Below are 14,577 nucleotides of genomic sequence, written 5' to 3' on the forward strand. Positions count from 1 at the left end.
CCACAAGAAGAAGAACAAATGCCTTTGAAAGGCAACGGAATCTGGGGGAACATCCGCACGTGATGTGTGCGGCTCAATCCAACCGTAAACGGCAAAGACCTTTAAATGTTATTTGTTGGCTCACTTAAATCTCAATACTAAGCTAAACATGCACAATAATATACTATAAATCTATCATTCAGACTATTTATCGTTCTCAGCAACCCATTTTCTGGCGTTTCTGAACAGTCTGATCCATGGTCCGTACTCACCCCAGGAATCTGATTCGTCAAGAGGGTAGTACGAGTTGGCGCCCTTGCGCACCACTCTCTCTGGATGGGGCATCATAGCCAGAACTCTGCCGTTTGGAGTTCTAATTCCGGCAATACCGTTTGGAGACCCGTTAGGGTTCAATGGGTACTTCTCCGTTGGCAATCCGTAATTGTCAACATATCTGGCTGCAGTCAAGCCCTTGCTGACGAAACTGGCCAACTGGGCATCAGACGTAAAGTTTGCTCTTCCTTCTCCATGGGCAACGGCGATAGGCAATCTAGAACCTCTCATTCCCGACAGGAAGATGTTCTTTGGAGCATCAGTGTTGTCTTCGGAAACCTCCAAAGTACAAACTCTGGCCTCGTACTGCTCAGACTTGTTCCTCTCGAACGAAGGCCAGTCTTCAGTACCAGGAATCAATGCCTTGATCTTGGACAGGAATTGACATCCGTTACAGGCACCAAATGCAAAGGTATCTTCTCTTTCCTGGAAGAATTTGCTGAACTCAGCTCTGGCCCTCTCGTTGTAGAGCACAGAAGTGGCCCATCCATTACCGGCTCCGAGTACGTCTCCGTAAGAAAACCCACCACAGGCTGCTACACCAACAAAGTCGTCAAGAGTAACCCGACCACTGATTATGTCAGTCATGTGAACATCCACAGACTCGAAGCCAGCCTGTTGGAAACACCAAGCCATCTCCTGTTGACCGTTAACACCCTGCTCTCTCAGAATGGCCACCTTGGGCTTTGGAGAAAGACTGGAAACGCCCAAGTCATCCGAAGCATCGAAAGTGAGCTTGTAAGTAAGACCTGGATCCTGGTTATCCAGAATAGACTGGAACTCCTGGTCGGCAGCTTGGGGGTTGTCTCTGAGTCTCTGTATATGATACGAGGTCGTAGTCCACAGCTGCTGGAGCCTTCCTCTTTCGCCAGAATAAAATGGAGTCCAGTTGTGAGAAAGAGTAATGTTCTGCTCCTTGTCGAAAACAGGGGTTCCCACAGTGGAGATGAACTCCTTTGGAACTCCGTTGTTAGCAAACACCTCGGTGAAAGCGTCCAACTCGGCAAGCTTGATCTGGAAAACAGCACCAAGCTCTTCGTTGAAAAAGCTGGTGAACACATCTTCAGAATCGGAGTTGACGTTGATCTTGAGACCGCATCTAGCGGCAAAAGACATCTCCAGCAAGGTGGTGATCAAACCTCCCTCGGATCTGTCGTGGTAGGCCAAGACGTCAAAGCCGTCGTGAAGAGCCATCACCGACTTGAGATAAGCTTTGAAAATGGCAGAGTCATGGACGGTAGGACAATCGTTGCCCAGTTGGTTGTAAACCTGGGCAAGCGCAGAGCCACCCAGAGACTTGGTGACCGCAGAAGCCAAGTCCACCAGGACCAACACAGTGTCCTCCTTATTTTGAAGCACAGGGGTCCAAGTACTGAGGGTTGAATTGACACTGGCAAAGGCAGTGATCACCAACGACATTGGTGCAATTACCTCTTTGTCTTCCCACTTCATCTTCATGGACATGGAGTCCTTACCAACTGGGATGGAAATTCCCAGAGCTGGACACAGATCCAGACCAATAGCCTGAACAGCCTCATACAGAGCAGCACCTTCACCGGGTTGAGTAGCAGGCGCCATCCAGTTGGCTGAGAGCTTGACGATGTCCAAGCACTTGACGTCAGCCGCAAACAAATTCATGAGAGACTCAGCAACACACATCTTGGCAGAAGCAGCAGGAGAAATTAGGGCAATGGTTGGTTTTTCTCCCATAGCCAAGGCCTCACCGGTGGTGACGACACTTTCACCCAGAGAGGTGGCAGTGACACCAACATCGGCAACAGGCACCTGCCATGGGCCAACCATCTGGTCTCTGTCGATCAGACCAGTGACAGTTCTGTCACCAATTGTGATTAGGAAAGACTTTGAGCCCACAGCAGGAAGTTGCAAGACTCTCTCGAGGGCCTCAGAGAACTCCAGACCTTGTGAGGTGAATGGGGTCAACTTCAGTGGTCTGGAAACATCCGAACGAGACATCTTGGGTGGTTTTCCGAACAATACGCTCATCTCCAGATCAATCGGAGTGGTGTTCATGAGTTTGTCGGTCAGAACCAATCTCTGTTGAGAAGTTGCAGTCCCAACAACCGCATATGGAGCACGCTCTCTTTCACAGATTTCTCTGAAAAGTTCCAGGTCCTGTTGGGCAACACCAAGAACATAACGCTCTTGAGACTCATTACACCAAATCTCCATAGGAGACATACCAGGCTCGAGACTGAGAATATCTCTGAGCTCGAACTTGGCTCCCAAATCGTTGTCATGGACAAGTTCAGGAAGGGCGTTGGACAAACCACCTGCCCCAACGTCGTGTATGCACTGAATCGGATTACTTAAGCCGAGGGAAGTACACGAGTCGATAACCTGCTGGGCTCTTCTCTGCATTTCTGGGTTACCTCTTTGAACAGAAGCAAAGTCCAAATCAGCAGAACCTTCACCAGAAGCCACTGAAGAAGCGGCACCTCCTCCGAGACCAATCAACATGGACTGTCCTCCGAGGACGATGATGGCCGAGCCAGGAGTGATCTTGAAGTCCGTCTTGAGGGCCAATTGAGGTCTAACAGCTCCCATTCCACCAGCAAGCATGATTGGCTTGTGGAAACCTCTGAGCTCTTCTTTGGAGTCGGCGTTGGTCACTTTCGTAGTCAGGGTTCTGAAGTAGCCGTTGATACACGGCCTGCCGAACTCGTTGTTGAAAGCAGCAGAACCAAGAGGAGCCTCGATCATGATGTCTAAAGCAGACGCAATGTGGCCTGGCTTTCCAACATCGAGTTCCCAAGGTTGTTTCAAGTCTGGGATCAACAGATCCGAAACACTGAATCCAGAGAGACCACACTTGGACTTGGAACCTCTTCCAACGGCACCTTCGTCTCTGATCTCACCACCAGAACCGGTGGCAGCACCGGGGAAGGGCGAAACGGCAGTGGGGTGGTTATGGGTCTCCACCTTAATCAAAGTGTGGACGACCTCTTTCTTGGAGGACCAGACCTTCCCGTTTTTGTAGTCTGGGGCGTAGAAATAGGCTTCGTTTCCCTGGTAAATCGCAGCATTGTCACTATAGGCACTGATGGTGTATTGTGGTGTGACCTTGTCTGTGTTTCTGATCATCTTGAACAGAGAAAGGTCCTTCTTATCGCCATCTATGGTCCAATCCGCATTGAAGATTTTGTGTCTGCAGTGCTCGGAGTTGACTTGGGCGAACATGAAAAGCTCAACATCGGTGGGGTTTCTGCCCAATTGGCCCTTGAAAGCATCAACAAGGTAGTCGATCTCGCCCTTGTCCAGAGCAAGACCCAGGGTCTTATTGGCATCGACCAGGTTGTTCTTGGAAGAGAGCAGGTCCACAAACACCAGGGGCTTTGGCTCATGTTCCTCGAACAAATCGTTAAACTGAGGAGCATGTCTGTTCAAGAACACCGTCTGGGTCATTCTGTCATAGACCGAAACCAGACTGGCAAAGTAGTCCTTTTCGAGATACTCCAGGAATGGGAACCCGGGTCTGACTGAGATTAAAACAGCCAATCCCCTTTCAACTCTGCCAACATGTTCGGAAAGACCACACACCTCAACGATGTTGGTGGCCTTTGAAGACCACGGCGATATCGTACCAGAACGGGGAAGGATTCTCACAAGATATTCGTCTGCACCAAGCTCTGTGGTCTCAGCAGCATCTTGCACCAGCTTCACCAATCTGGCGTTTTGTTCGTCAGAAACATCCAGCTCGTTGTCATAACGAAGTAGCACTTTCAACTTGTCCAAAATATCGTCAGAGACGCCCTTGGACTTGTCATCTATGTGCACGTAATGCACATAACAAGACTTGATGGAGGTGACTACCGAGGAATTCACAAACTTGTTGATATCGTTTCTGAGATTTGCGACTCTGAAGCTTGAAAGAGCCTGAGGCCCGGGCAGCACCAGCATACCAGCATTGGATGTGGAACCAGACATATCGGTGGTAATAATGCTTCAGTTGTAGGGCAATGGCCTTGGGTAGATCTGAAAAGCACTCTTAGGACTAACTCACGGATATGGGTGCAACAACTTGTCGTACACCGATTCGCAGAGAGACCTGTAGTTGTGGGACCAGAATCAGAGATACTAGCTGAAAAACTTTAGGAAAAAACCCACGGTGTGAACAATAGCAGGAACCGTTTTTTCTCCTTCCTCCCTCCTACTCCAAATTTTTCGTCTGATGAAGGTGACTCTGCAAGGCGTGCGCCACAAGGTAGTGTGTACGCAAATACACCGATGGCTGTGCGATAAGGGTGTGGCTGGGGCTCTGAAAAAAAAAAAGACAACTCTAATAAATACGGATCAGTCTTTTTCCACTACCAAGCCATCTTTGCGACTTCTAAATCGATAATCATCGCGCTCGGTGTTACAGATCCATGGCTCAAGGTAATTTGAAGCTGAGCAAGAAGAAGCCCGCCAGGCTCACCAAGAGACAGCAGAATCCAAAGGCAGCTGCCCCTAAGGTTTACAGAGCGAAGAAGAACCTTACTGAGAAGAAAGTGCAGCTGTTGTCGAAACAGCATAACGGAGCGCTAATCTCTAACACAGAAAAGTTGATTGCGAGCAGAGTCGGTCATCTAGAATTGGTGAAGGGTAGTAGAAGAGAGATCGAGAAAGCAGCAAAGGAAAAGGCTAAGGCTAAGGCAGCAGAAGCTAAAGCCAAACAATGAAGGATATAGTGGTGAAGAAGGAGGATGTCTCCGAGACTCAAACAGGTGTGACTGGGAGTGAATTGGCCGAATTTCAAGCGAGTTTGCCAAAGGGCCCAACTACGGATCAAATGCTGAAGGCACCCAAGACCGCCAATACAGTCACCAAGATCATACACAGCGAATTTATCACCAATACTAAAGTGCTTATTGCGTCTGAGATCAAAGGAGTTGCACCAGATGATGCTTTCGAATAAGTTGTTAAAACTGAATGTACAGTATATTTCATTAAACATAAATAAGTGCTCCAAAAACACATTAAGCTGCATTTACTGCTCGAACTTCGAGTCCAGTTTAGACAACCGCTTCATCATCTCCTGTCGTATTTCCGAGTTCAGTCCGTGTTGTGAGTTGTAGAGGATATCCTTTTTGTTAGACTGGTTGTCTCTCTGGTGCTGTTCCACCAGCGATATTTTGTCCACATTGGAAGGTGCTGATGTTTCCCGTCTCACTCGTCTGATCTGCTTGATATCATCCGGAACTTCTGGGCCAACCATTTAGAAACCTGTGAGACCAAATAAAGAACCAGCTGAAAGAGATTGCATGAAAGTATCGCTAAGAACATGTAGTTTGATCAGAGAGACAAGGCGAGAGATAATTTACGTGCACCAAACAATAGATGTTACACGACCGCAAAGGCAGCCAACTCGAGGGCCCTTTCACGAGTTACAACAGTTTATACCAATACCCTCACAACCCTCTGTCAATTGATCAATTAATTGCAAAGATGAAGCTTTTGGGCCCTATTGCTGTCCTTTTAGGATCCATCTCTGTTGGAGTGGCAGCATCCGATGCAGCTGTCTTCCAGTTGTCTGATTCGGCCGCTAAAGGAAGGGTACCTGTTCTCAACGGAGTTGACGCTGTGCTCAATCTTGCCGACAGATTCGGTGTTTCAGGCTTTTATGATTTGGAGGAGGTATGTGATTTATATTGCTAGACGGGTTTTGGATTCATGACTAGGCGATTTACTAACAATTTATAGTTGACGGATGCTCGCTCCCTTGAGATCGGCCAGAACAGCGTGCCATCTGCACAGCATCCGCAGTTGTTACTCGTTGTCAACGGGGTAGAGAACCCTGATAGCTTGTTTGAAAATGCAAAACCTTTGTTCGAAGTCTCTGAGGAAGACAATAGACTTCTGGACTTTTTGTCGCAGTTACCAGGCGACATTGCCCGCATTCAACCCGAATTGTCATTGACGAGGTTGTCTGAAGAAATTTCGTTGGTATCTGAGACCACAGAAGACTCTCTGGTGCACTTATGGCACCAGCATTTTGACAAATCGTTGAACAGAGAAGCTAACAAGTTTCTGGACGACACTTGGGAGACGCTCAAGGACACATTTTATCTCCTTTCGGTGCAAGATTCAGCCTCAACACCCGAGGAAAAGCGCAACCACAAGAGATCCATCAATTTAATTAGTGATGAACTTTTCATCAACGAAATGGCACAATTGGAATATTTCTTTGATAAGCCAAACCCAGCCAGAACAACGGTGATCAACCTGAATTCCCTGGTTTCGATTTTGAAGAAGGCTGGTAAAGAGTCAAGAACTTACGAGCTTGCAACACGCATTATGGGTGACTTGATCATGAGACACTCCAGCCAGTCGAGTCCATTTGAAACTACAGTGGTGGTCCTGCCATTGTCGCAGCAACTGACCAAAATCTCCGCCCCTCTTCGCAAGAGAGCCGAATTTTCTCCAATTTCCAAAAGAGCAGAGGAGCAAGTCTTTGCCTCTTCAGACTCATGCTATTCAACTATAGAATTGTGCAAATCATCCACATCTTCTTGCTCTGGTCACGGATCGTGCTCGCAATCGGGAGACTGCTGGAGTTGTGTGTGCTCCTCAACCACCACAGACAGCAAGACTACCAACTGGTCTGGTGCTGCGTGTCAAAAAATAGACTACTCCGTTGAATTCAATCTGTTCCTCTGGACTGGTGTGGTGCTGACGTTCCTGTTTGTGTCTGGAGTCAAGCTCCTGGCCAGTTGCGGCAGCGAGGAGTTGCCAGGTGTGTTGGTTGCGGCCACTGTTGTGAAGAAGTCAAATGCCTGAGGCAAGGTAAGGATTTAGAAGAAGACGAGAGATCTCATGAAATAAACCACGTTAAAGTACTGAAAGTAGACATATATTCGTCCATGACAGGATCGTTGCGTGCGGCGGTCAAAGCCAGTAGGTTACCCGGCGGCGTATTTACGGACGTGGACAGCTCAAAAAAAAATTCAAATTTTCACTAAGGGCTCCCGTTTGGGAGGGAAAGAAAAAAAATTCCAGCCTTAACACTGTTGAAAACTCTGATAGCTCTTCCCAATCCCGTCTTTCTTTGCGTTTTTTTGTGGTGCTAAACACATTATCAATACAAAGATGGCTGGTTTAGATTACCTCTTGTTTGAAGAGGCCATGGGTTACGCCGTCTTCAAGGTCAAGCTGGCCCAAGACGACGTCGGATCCCGTCTCAAAGAGGTTCAAGAGGCCACCAAAGACCTGTCCAAGTTCTCCAAGATTGTCGAGCTTGTATCGTTTGCTCCTTTCAAGGGAGCTTCCCAGGCGCTTGAGAATGCCAACGAAATCAGTGAGGGTATTGTTTCCGAGTTTTTGAAGGCTGTTTTGGAGATGAACATCCCAAAGGGTTCCGAGAAGAAGAAGATCCAGCTCGGTATCTCTGACCGTTTGCTTGGTCCTTCCATCAAGGAAATTTTCCCATATATCGACTCGCAGTCCAATGAGGTGGTGCAGGATCTGCTGCGTGGTGTCAGATTGCACGCCTACAAGCTGTTGAAGGAGCTTTCTGAGGGAGACCTCGAGAGAGCCCAGCTCGGTCTGTCTCACGCCTACTCCCGTGCCAAGGTTAAGTTCTCTGTTCAGAAGAACGACAATCACATCATTCAGGCCATTGCGCTTTTGGACCAGCTGGACAAGGATATCAACACCTTCGCCATGAGAGTCAAGGAGTGGTACGGTTGGCACTTCCCAGAGCTGGCCAAGCTCACCCCGGACAACTACACATACGCCTCTTTGGCCTTGCAAATCAAGGACAAGTCTTCTCTGACTGACGAGAGCTTGCACGACATCGCCGCGATCGTCAACGAGGATGCTGGTTTGGCACAGAAGATCATTGACACAGCCATGATCTCCATGGGTCAGGACATATCCGAGCAGGACATGGACAACGTTATCACATTTGCTGAGCGTACCGTCTCTATATCGGACTACCGTAAGGGTTTGTACAAGTACTTGACTGACAAGATGCACACTGTTGCTCCTAACCTGACCGAGCTGATTGGTGAGGTTGTTGGAGCCAGGTTAATCTCGCATGCGGGTTCTCTGACCAACCTGTCCAAGCAGGCCGCTTCTACTGTGCAAATTCTCGGTGCCGAGAAGGCCCTTTTCAGAGCACTGAAAACCAAGGGTAATACCCCAAAGTACGGTTTGATCTACCATTCCTCCTTTATCGGTAAGGCCAGTGCCAAGAATAAGGGTAGAATTTCCAGATACTTGGCCAACAAGTGCTCAATAGCGTCCAGAATCGACAACTATTCCGACGATCCAAACAACACGTTTGGTCTTATCTTGAAGAAGCAGGTCGAGGAGAGATTGAACTTTTACGACACCGGTGCTCCACCAATGAAGAATGCGGATGCCATCAAGGAAGCCATTGCCTTGAATGGAGCCAATGCTGTTGCCGATGACTCTGACTCCGACGAAGATGTGAGCATGGTTGATGCTGACTCCAAGAAGGAGAAGAAGGAGAAGAAGGAAAAGAAAGACAAGAAGGAAAAGAAGGAAAAGAAAGACAAAAAGGAGAAGAAGGACAAGAAGGAGAAGAAGAGATCTACAGACTCCGAGGAAAGTCCAAAGAAGAAGAAGTCCAAGAAGTCCAAGGATTAAGTGCTTTGATTGGAGGGAATGATCTGTTGTCGATCTTTTGGTTTTTTTCCGCTTCTCAAATCACCCGAAACCATCTTTTTGGTCTATCCCCCGCATTTTTCAGGTATCTCTCTCATTTGACTCTTAAGCTTTTTTTTATGTTTGTTACACTAATAACTAAACCTGCAATAAAAATCATCTGGGGAAAGTCCAGTTAAACGCCCTGAGCCAATAAGCAATGTTTATATATTATACTCTGTTCTGGTGGTATCGGCTATTTGATAAAGCATTTAGCCTCACATTAGTTGCATCTATTGACTCAGCATTCGAAATGGCGAGCGACAGCGTTAATATCACGAGGTGATACTGACTTTTATGCTGAGGCACAACTCGCCGGGATAATCCTCGGGATAGTGTTTGCGATACCGGTCGGCATAGTAATATTCGGTGCTCTAGTGACGATATGTTGCTGGCCATGCATAAAAGATTATGAGAGGGTCGAAGCAAGGAACAAAGTCGATGCAGAAGCAAATGTTGGGCTTTCTATCGTCATACATGCAACGGGAAACCAACAGTCAAACACAGGTCTGATAACAACATGCCGGTGAAGCTGCTACTAAAGAAAAGTTGCGGTAGCCTCTGGTAGCACATGATGCCCCTCTCTTAGGCTTATGCGGTTAATGCAATTTTGACACGGATGCACGCCTATGCGGGCCAGGGCTGCCAAATGCACCCGGCCCCGAGATCCCTAGTCTTGTTCCAGTTTAAGTAACTCCTGCTTTGTATTTATAACACTTGAATAGCATACCAAACCAAAATTTCGATTATCTTGCAAATGTCGACACCAATCACGATTAACGGCGGGTTTAGCATCGTGTCGTCACAAGACTCTGGGTCTCAGAGCACCCCGCTCTCGTCCTCTACACCTTTCCGGGCAAGCCCCGATAACGCCCAGTCTCTGTCTCAAAGGCGTACGTCTGGCCAGATAGGTCTTCAAAAGAGGAGGGCATCATCTTTTACATCGGCCTCGTCGCCATGGGCGAGACGTCGCAGCTTTTTGTCAACTTCCATGATGTCCAATGAAAAACACTCGGTCTATGAGATGAGTTCACACTATTATGGCGCCAGTTCTTTACGGTCTGTTGGCGGTACCAGTATTCCGTGCTACTCTATGTCTTTACGGGAGTCTCAAGGCTTTATATGGAACCAGGACTTGTTTGCATCGCAATACCAGCAGGCGAGAGCACTTCTTCATCAGGATGACGACAGCGATGAGGAAGATACCCCCACCGCTTCCAGAAGTTACAGTTCCAGTCGCTACAGTGACACTTCTGGAATAGGGAAAGTTGAGGTTGTGGATATTGTTTTGAGTGATGGTGACTTCGAAGAGGAAGACGAAGAAGACGAGGAGATTTTCAAGAGCGATCATCACCAGTGAGTGGTCGTCACAGGCGTTTTTTTACTTTCATTGGTGGATATTTGGGTTTAAGGGTGAATGCGGAGTCATACAGGCTCGCAGGGAAGTTTTCAGTTAAAGTAACGAAAGACAATTACGTTATGGTTGAAGTTGGGGAATAGACGGTAGAGTGCGTAGCCGCTTAACTACCAGTTAGCGAGAAGCACTGATAACTATATGGTGATCATAGGATGGCCTTTCAGGGAATTACTTTCAGTCACAAATTGATTTGTAGATCATATAATGTATTATAATTGGCTTTGAGACCGTTCGGGATGACGACTATCGCGGTGAAATTTCCCACTTCTACTTACGTATCTACATGCACCTTAGCAGCTTACTTTCACTCTTGCTTTCAGCAGTCATAATTGTTACACATTTTCCTTAAAATTCAACTCATTTTTTTTTCTTGAACAGAGAAGTTGCTCCACCAAGAACCTTGGCACCGGCTCCAACACCAGTTCCAAGAACCTTTCCACCGGCACCGATGATCATTGTTCCTGCAGCACCAACTGCCTTAGGACCCGAGATCAGATTGATACCAGCAGAGTTCTCAGTCAGCTTCAAGACATAGTGTGGCTCAAACTGATATTCGATGATGGCTGATCCAGCTGGATTCTTATCATCGTCAAACAATGGGATCTCTTTTTCAACCCATGACTTTGTCACGGGGTCAATGTCCTGAAGAGAGATAGTGGCCTCACACAGCTTATCGTCTTGCTCAATACCAATATCCCAATCGTTACACTTCAACCGCAAAGTTGATGTCACTCTGCTGCTCAAAGTGATGCTGAATTCCTCATTAGTCCACACTGGTGTAAGTGTCTTCTTGATGGTCTTGGTCTTATGAACCTCCTCACCGTTAATGTATGCTTTGATGAAAGGATCTGACTTTCCGTTGCTGTCACCAGCAGGAATGCCCGAGGCACTCAGAATCCTCACCTTCAGCTCACCGGAATTGAGAATGGAGTCCAAAGCTGGCAGCTCCTTCATATTGACCGGAATCCAGCGACATTGCACACGAAGGGTGTTGCTATTGCTCAGATCCAGCAAAACTGGTTTCTCATAGGATCTTCTGAGCAGCTGGAGAGTTGGAACTGTCACTTCTGCATACGCCTCCTTCTTGATATGGTTATCAGGTTTTCCGGTAAGGCGGAATGTCACCGTGGAGTAGTCAAGCTCTTTCACCAAAAAGTCACCGGTAGTAGCAATGCGTGACTGTCCAGCACTGACAACTGGAGAAACATAATCGGCATAGCCACGGTCATCGAAAAAGGCCTGGACATGACCTGATGACGAGAACTTTCCGTCAAACACACTGAACACAAACACACCTTGTTGGTAGTCAGTCACCTTCTCAATAGGCAAGATGATCTTATGGCCATAGATGTCAGCATCAAGGTCATCCTCTTCAGAGGACTCTTGCTTTTTAGCCTTGGGATCCGACTCGGATTCGGCAGCGGCAGCCTTCTTCTCACGAATAGCAGCCTCTTCCAGGATCTCCTCTTGGCTTCTGGTTGGAATAGTTGGGTAGAAAGCCAGTGAGTAGGTAATAGTTCCCTTAGGACCCTTTTTGCTGATCAATCTGGACTCCTTAAGTTCACCAACTGTCTCGATATAATCACCTGACTCACTTTTCTCAATGAAATCATTCAGCCTTACATCGAAAGAACCGAGAGTTCTGTCCTGTTGGTTCTTTTCAAAGTCCATTGCCTCGATCTTGAGACGCTGGTTAGGTGAGGAAACGGGGATCCAAAGAGCATTCTCGTAAACAGCATTGGTTGTGTTTTCGATCACTGGAGTACGGGCCTTGGGGATACTGTTCACCAAAACACGCACATATGGGTCCATATCTCCAAAGGTATCCAAGTTTCTAAGGTCAGTAGCCTTCTTGATGTACACACGGACAACTCCGATTGGCTCGGTGTATCCGATGGAGCCATCGACTCCAGTCATGGCCACAGAGCTCCACACACCACTGAGCTTGATTTCTCCCTTGCCCTTGGTCATTGGGAACCATGGCTGGTCCACAACTGTTGCATCAATAATGTCCGAAAGGCGGAGCGTTCTTGAACCAACTAGTTTCTTCTTATCATCGCGAAGAATGACACGCACCTTGGCCTTGCTGCGGTCGGTAATGATGTCTTCATGGACAGCACTGAAGGTTGGGTTTGCGGTTTTCTTCACGACAGAAGAAGTTGCCTTGAGCTCATCGTTGAGATAAAGCTCGACGAAAGTACTGAGCGGCTTCGCGTCGTCTTCAGAGAAGGCTCTAGCTTCGGTGATCTCGAAACGAGCAACACCAGTGTTGAGATCTGGGGGAGCATCGTAGGATCCGTCTGGCAAAGTAGCACCTTGCAGGGCAGGCATAAACTTGAGGTCAACCGTCAACTCACCAGCAGGCTTGTTGTTTCTCAAAAGAGGCAGCTTGACGTTCTTGAGAGTGTTCTTATCCATGAGATCCTCCATGTCATATAACACAGCACCAATGAGTTTGTCCTTCTTTCCATCATTCTCATCGTAGCACATAATCCACAGAGGGTCAGAAACAGTCTTGAGCATCACATTGACCTTCTCGTTCCACACCGGAGTGTACGTATCGTCTATAGTCTTAGTCTTGCCGAGAACAGTGTTACCAAATCCAAAAGTCAGATATGGGTCCACCGTATTTTCGAAAGTATCAACACCCTTGAGGCCAGTTGCAGACTTGGCGGTGACCTCCAGAATTCCAACGGCGCTGCCAAAGGCGTTACCAGCAAGTAGCTGTTCAACGTTGAGTTGGAACGAGAGAGGGTCAAAAACAATTGGGCCCACAAACTTCTTCACCATTTCGTTGATGAATGGATAAAGACCGGGGAAAGAGAGAACCTCACTTGCGAAAATGGAGTTTCCACCAAATGGTTTAGCCACAAAGTCGAACTGAGGAGGTTCTACCAAAGAGACGTTGATGGTCTTGATGTGGGGGAACTTCGTCATCATTCTGAAACGGACACGGACATTGACCTTGAATGCCAAATCTGACACAACAACTGGAAAAGTGATACCGAACAGTTTTGCCTTGACGATGACCGTCTGGTTGACCTTATTCTTCAGTTGTTTGACAGTAGCATCGGCGAGCGTATTGGGAGTCATAGAAACAACCCAGTCCATCACCACCACATCGTCAGCGCTTCTGGAAAGAGTCTTCACTTTGTCAATTCTTGGTGGCTTGGTCCCCATGGTGAAGGTGTCGAGCCACAGTTGCTTCACAAATGCTGGAGCAGGAGATGCGGCCAAAATTGGGTTAGCCTGCTCGCAGACGATCTGGGAAATTGAAGGCTCCAAAAGGATCCAGAACTTATCAAGAAAGGTATTAAGCCAGTCCATACTCTCAAAGTCACTCTCAATCTGGTGAACAGAAAATTCTCTCTGGGCATCTAGTCTTAACAACGATCTGTACTTGCGTATGGAGGAACGGTAGTAAAGGGCAGCGGGAACAGTGATCAGAAACACGGGGCCAACGCTGAGCTTGAACTTTCCAACTACCCAACACAGAAACGAGGCCAGAATCAGAATCGCAACAGTATGGTACCAGTCTCCGTAGAACTTATCTGGGAGATAGTCATCGATCCAGGTGGCTCTAGACAGCATGTCGGTAACCTCGTCATCTGGCGTCAAAACATCCTGCTCTTCCCAGCCAGAAACTTCCTTCCAACCACGATGAGCTGAAGTGTGAGGTTTTCTTTTGGCAGCTTCTTTGTCCAATGCCTTTTGCAAAGACTCCTTGTCAATGGACTTGCTTGGCAGGTTGTCAGTCTGCATTGACTGGGTGATTTCATCCTGGGGAGGGTTAGTATTGCAAAATTCGAACCATTTCTGAGCTTTTGTCTCCAATCAAATAATTGAGTACAAAAACTTTACAATTGAACGGATCTACTCACTTCGGTGTTCACAGAACTCGTCTGTTTCGGAGGAGCAATTGCTTGGCCTGGCTAGAAGAGGTTAGTACTTAGTCTCATGTAACCGCGTCAAAACAAACTTACCGCAACGGACATCGTGTCAATTACAGTTGGCAACACGAGCTATTCAACAATTCTCCAGTTTAAACCGGTTTGAAGAGATAAACGTTCTGGCTTCAGAGGAACATTTAACTGTTGTAAGTGGCTTTTCTTCCCGTGAAGCTGGCAGCTGAAATTCGGCACGGCCACGACCGCTCCACATCTCAATGAGGTCACGTGATG

The 14,577-nt window shown here is 47.5% G+C and overlaps 7 protein-coding genes across 7 annotated transcripts; 4 read left to right on the forward strand and 3 right to left on the reverse strand.

Annotated features, from left to right (window-relative positions):
- Positions 1-183: 183 nt before the first annotated feature.
- KUCA_T00000300001 (uncharacterized protein) lies at positions 184-4,257 on the reverse strand (the record flags this gene model as incomplete). The annotated part of the gene is made up of 1 exon (XM_022604828.1): positions 184-4,257. The coding sequence occupies one exon, from the start codon at positions 4,255-4,257 to the stop codon at positions 184-186; it is 4,074 nt and encodes a 1,357-aa protein (XP_022456357.1).
- Positions 4,258-4,697: 440 nt separating this feature from the next.
- On the forward strand, positions 4,698-4,991 carry KUCA_T00000301001 (uncharacterized protein; the record flags this gene model as incomplete). The annotated part of the gene is made up of 1 exon (XM_022604829.1): positions 4,698-4,991. The coding sequence occupies one exon, from the start codon at positions 4,698-4,700 to the stop codon at positions 4,989-4,991; it is 294 nt and encodes a 97-aa protein (XP_022456358.1).
- A 308-nt stretch (positions 4,992-5,299) lies between these two features.
- KUCA_T00000303001 (uncharacterized protein) lies at positions 5,300-5,527 on the reverse strand (the record flags this gene model as incomplete). The annotated part of the gene is made up of 1 exon (XM_022604831.1): positions 5,300-5,527. The coding sequence occupies one exon, from the start codon at positions 5,525-5,527 to the stop codon at positions 5,300-5,302; it is 228 nt and encodes a 75-aa protein (XP_022456359.1).
- Positions 5,528-5,757: 230 nt separating this feature from the next.
- Positions 5,758-7,089, forward strand: KUCA_T00000304001 (uncharacterized protein; the record flags this gene model as incomplete). The annotated part of the gene is made up of 2 exons (XM_022604832.1): positions 5,758-5,946; positions 6,013-7,089. The coding sequence occupies 2 exons, from the start codon at positions 5,758-5,760 to the stop codon at positions 7,087-7,089; spliced, it is 1,266 nt and encodes a 421-aa protein (XP_022456360.1).
- A 309-nt stretch (positions 7,090-7,398) lies between these two features.
- KUCA_T00000305001 (uncharacterized protein) lies at positions 7,399-8,922 on the forward strand (the record flags this gene model as incomplete). The annotated part of the gene is made up of 1 exon (XM_022604833.1): positions 7,399-8,922. One exon carries the CDS (start codon positions 7,399-7,401, stop codon positions 8,920-8,922), a length of 1,524 nt encoding a protein of 507 aa, XP_022456361.1.
- An 814-nt stretch (positions 8,923-9,736) lies between these two features.
- KUCA_T00000306001 (uncharacterized protein) lies at positions 9,737-10,339 on the forward strand (the record flags this gene model as incomplete). The annotated part of the gene is made up of 1 exon (XM_022604834.1): positions 9,737-10,339. The coding sequence occupies one exon, from the start codon at positions 9,737-9,739 to the stop codon at positions 10,337-10,339; it is 603 nt and encodes a 200-aa protein (XP_022456362.1).
- A 414-nt stretch (positions 10,340-10,753) lies between these two features.
- On the reverse strand, positions 10,754-14,391 carry KUCA_T00000307001 (uncharacterized protein; the record flags this gene model as incomplete). The annotated part of the gene is made up of 3 exons (XM_022604835.1): positions 10,754-14,176; positions 14,278-14,328; positions 14,380-14,391. The coding sequence occupies 3 exons, from the start codon at positions 14,389-14,391 to the stop codon at positions 10,754-10,756; spliced, it is 3,486 nt and encodes a 1,161-aa protein (XP_022456363.1).
- Between the last annotated feature and the right edge of the window lie 186 nt (positions 14,392-14,577).

Source organism: Kuraishia capsulata, genomic scaffold (assembly GCF_000576695.1).
Source record: "Kuraishia capsulata CBS 1993 genomic scaffold, Kuraishia_capsulata_scaffold_1, whole genome shotgun sequence".
Lineage (NCBI taxonomy): Eukaryota > Fungi > Ascomycota > Pichiomycetes > Pichiales > Pichiaceae > Kuraishia > Kuraishia capsulata.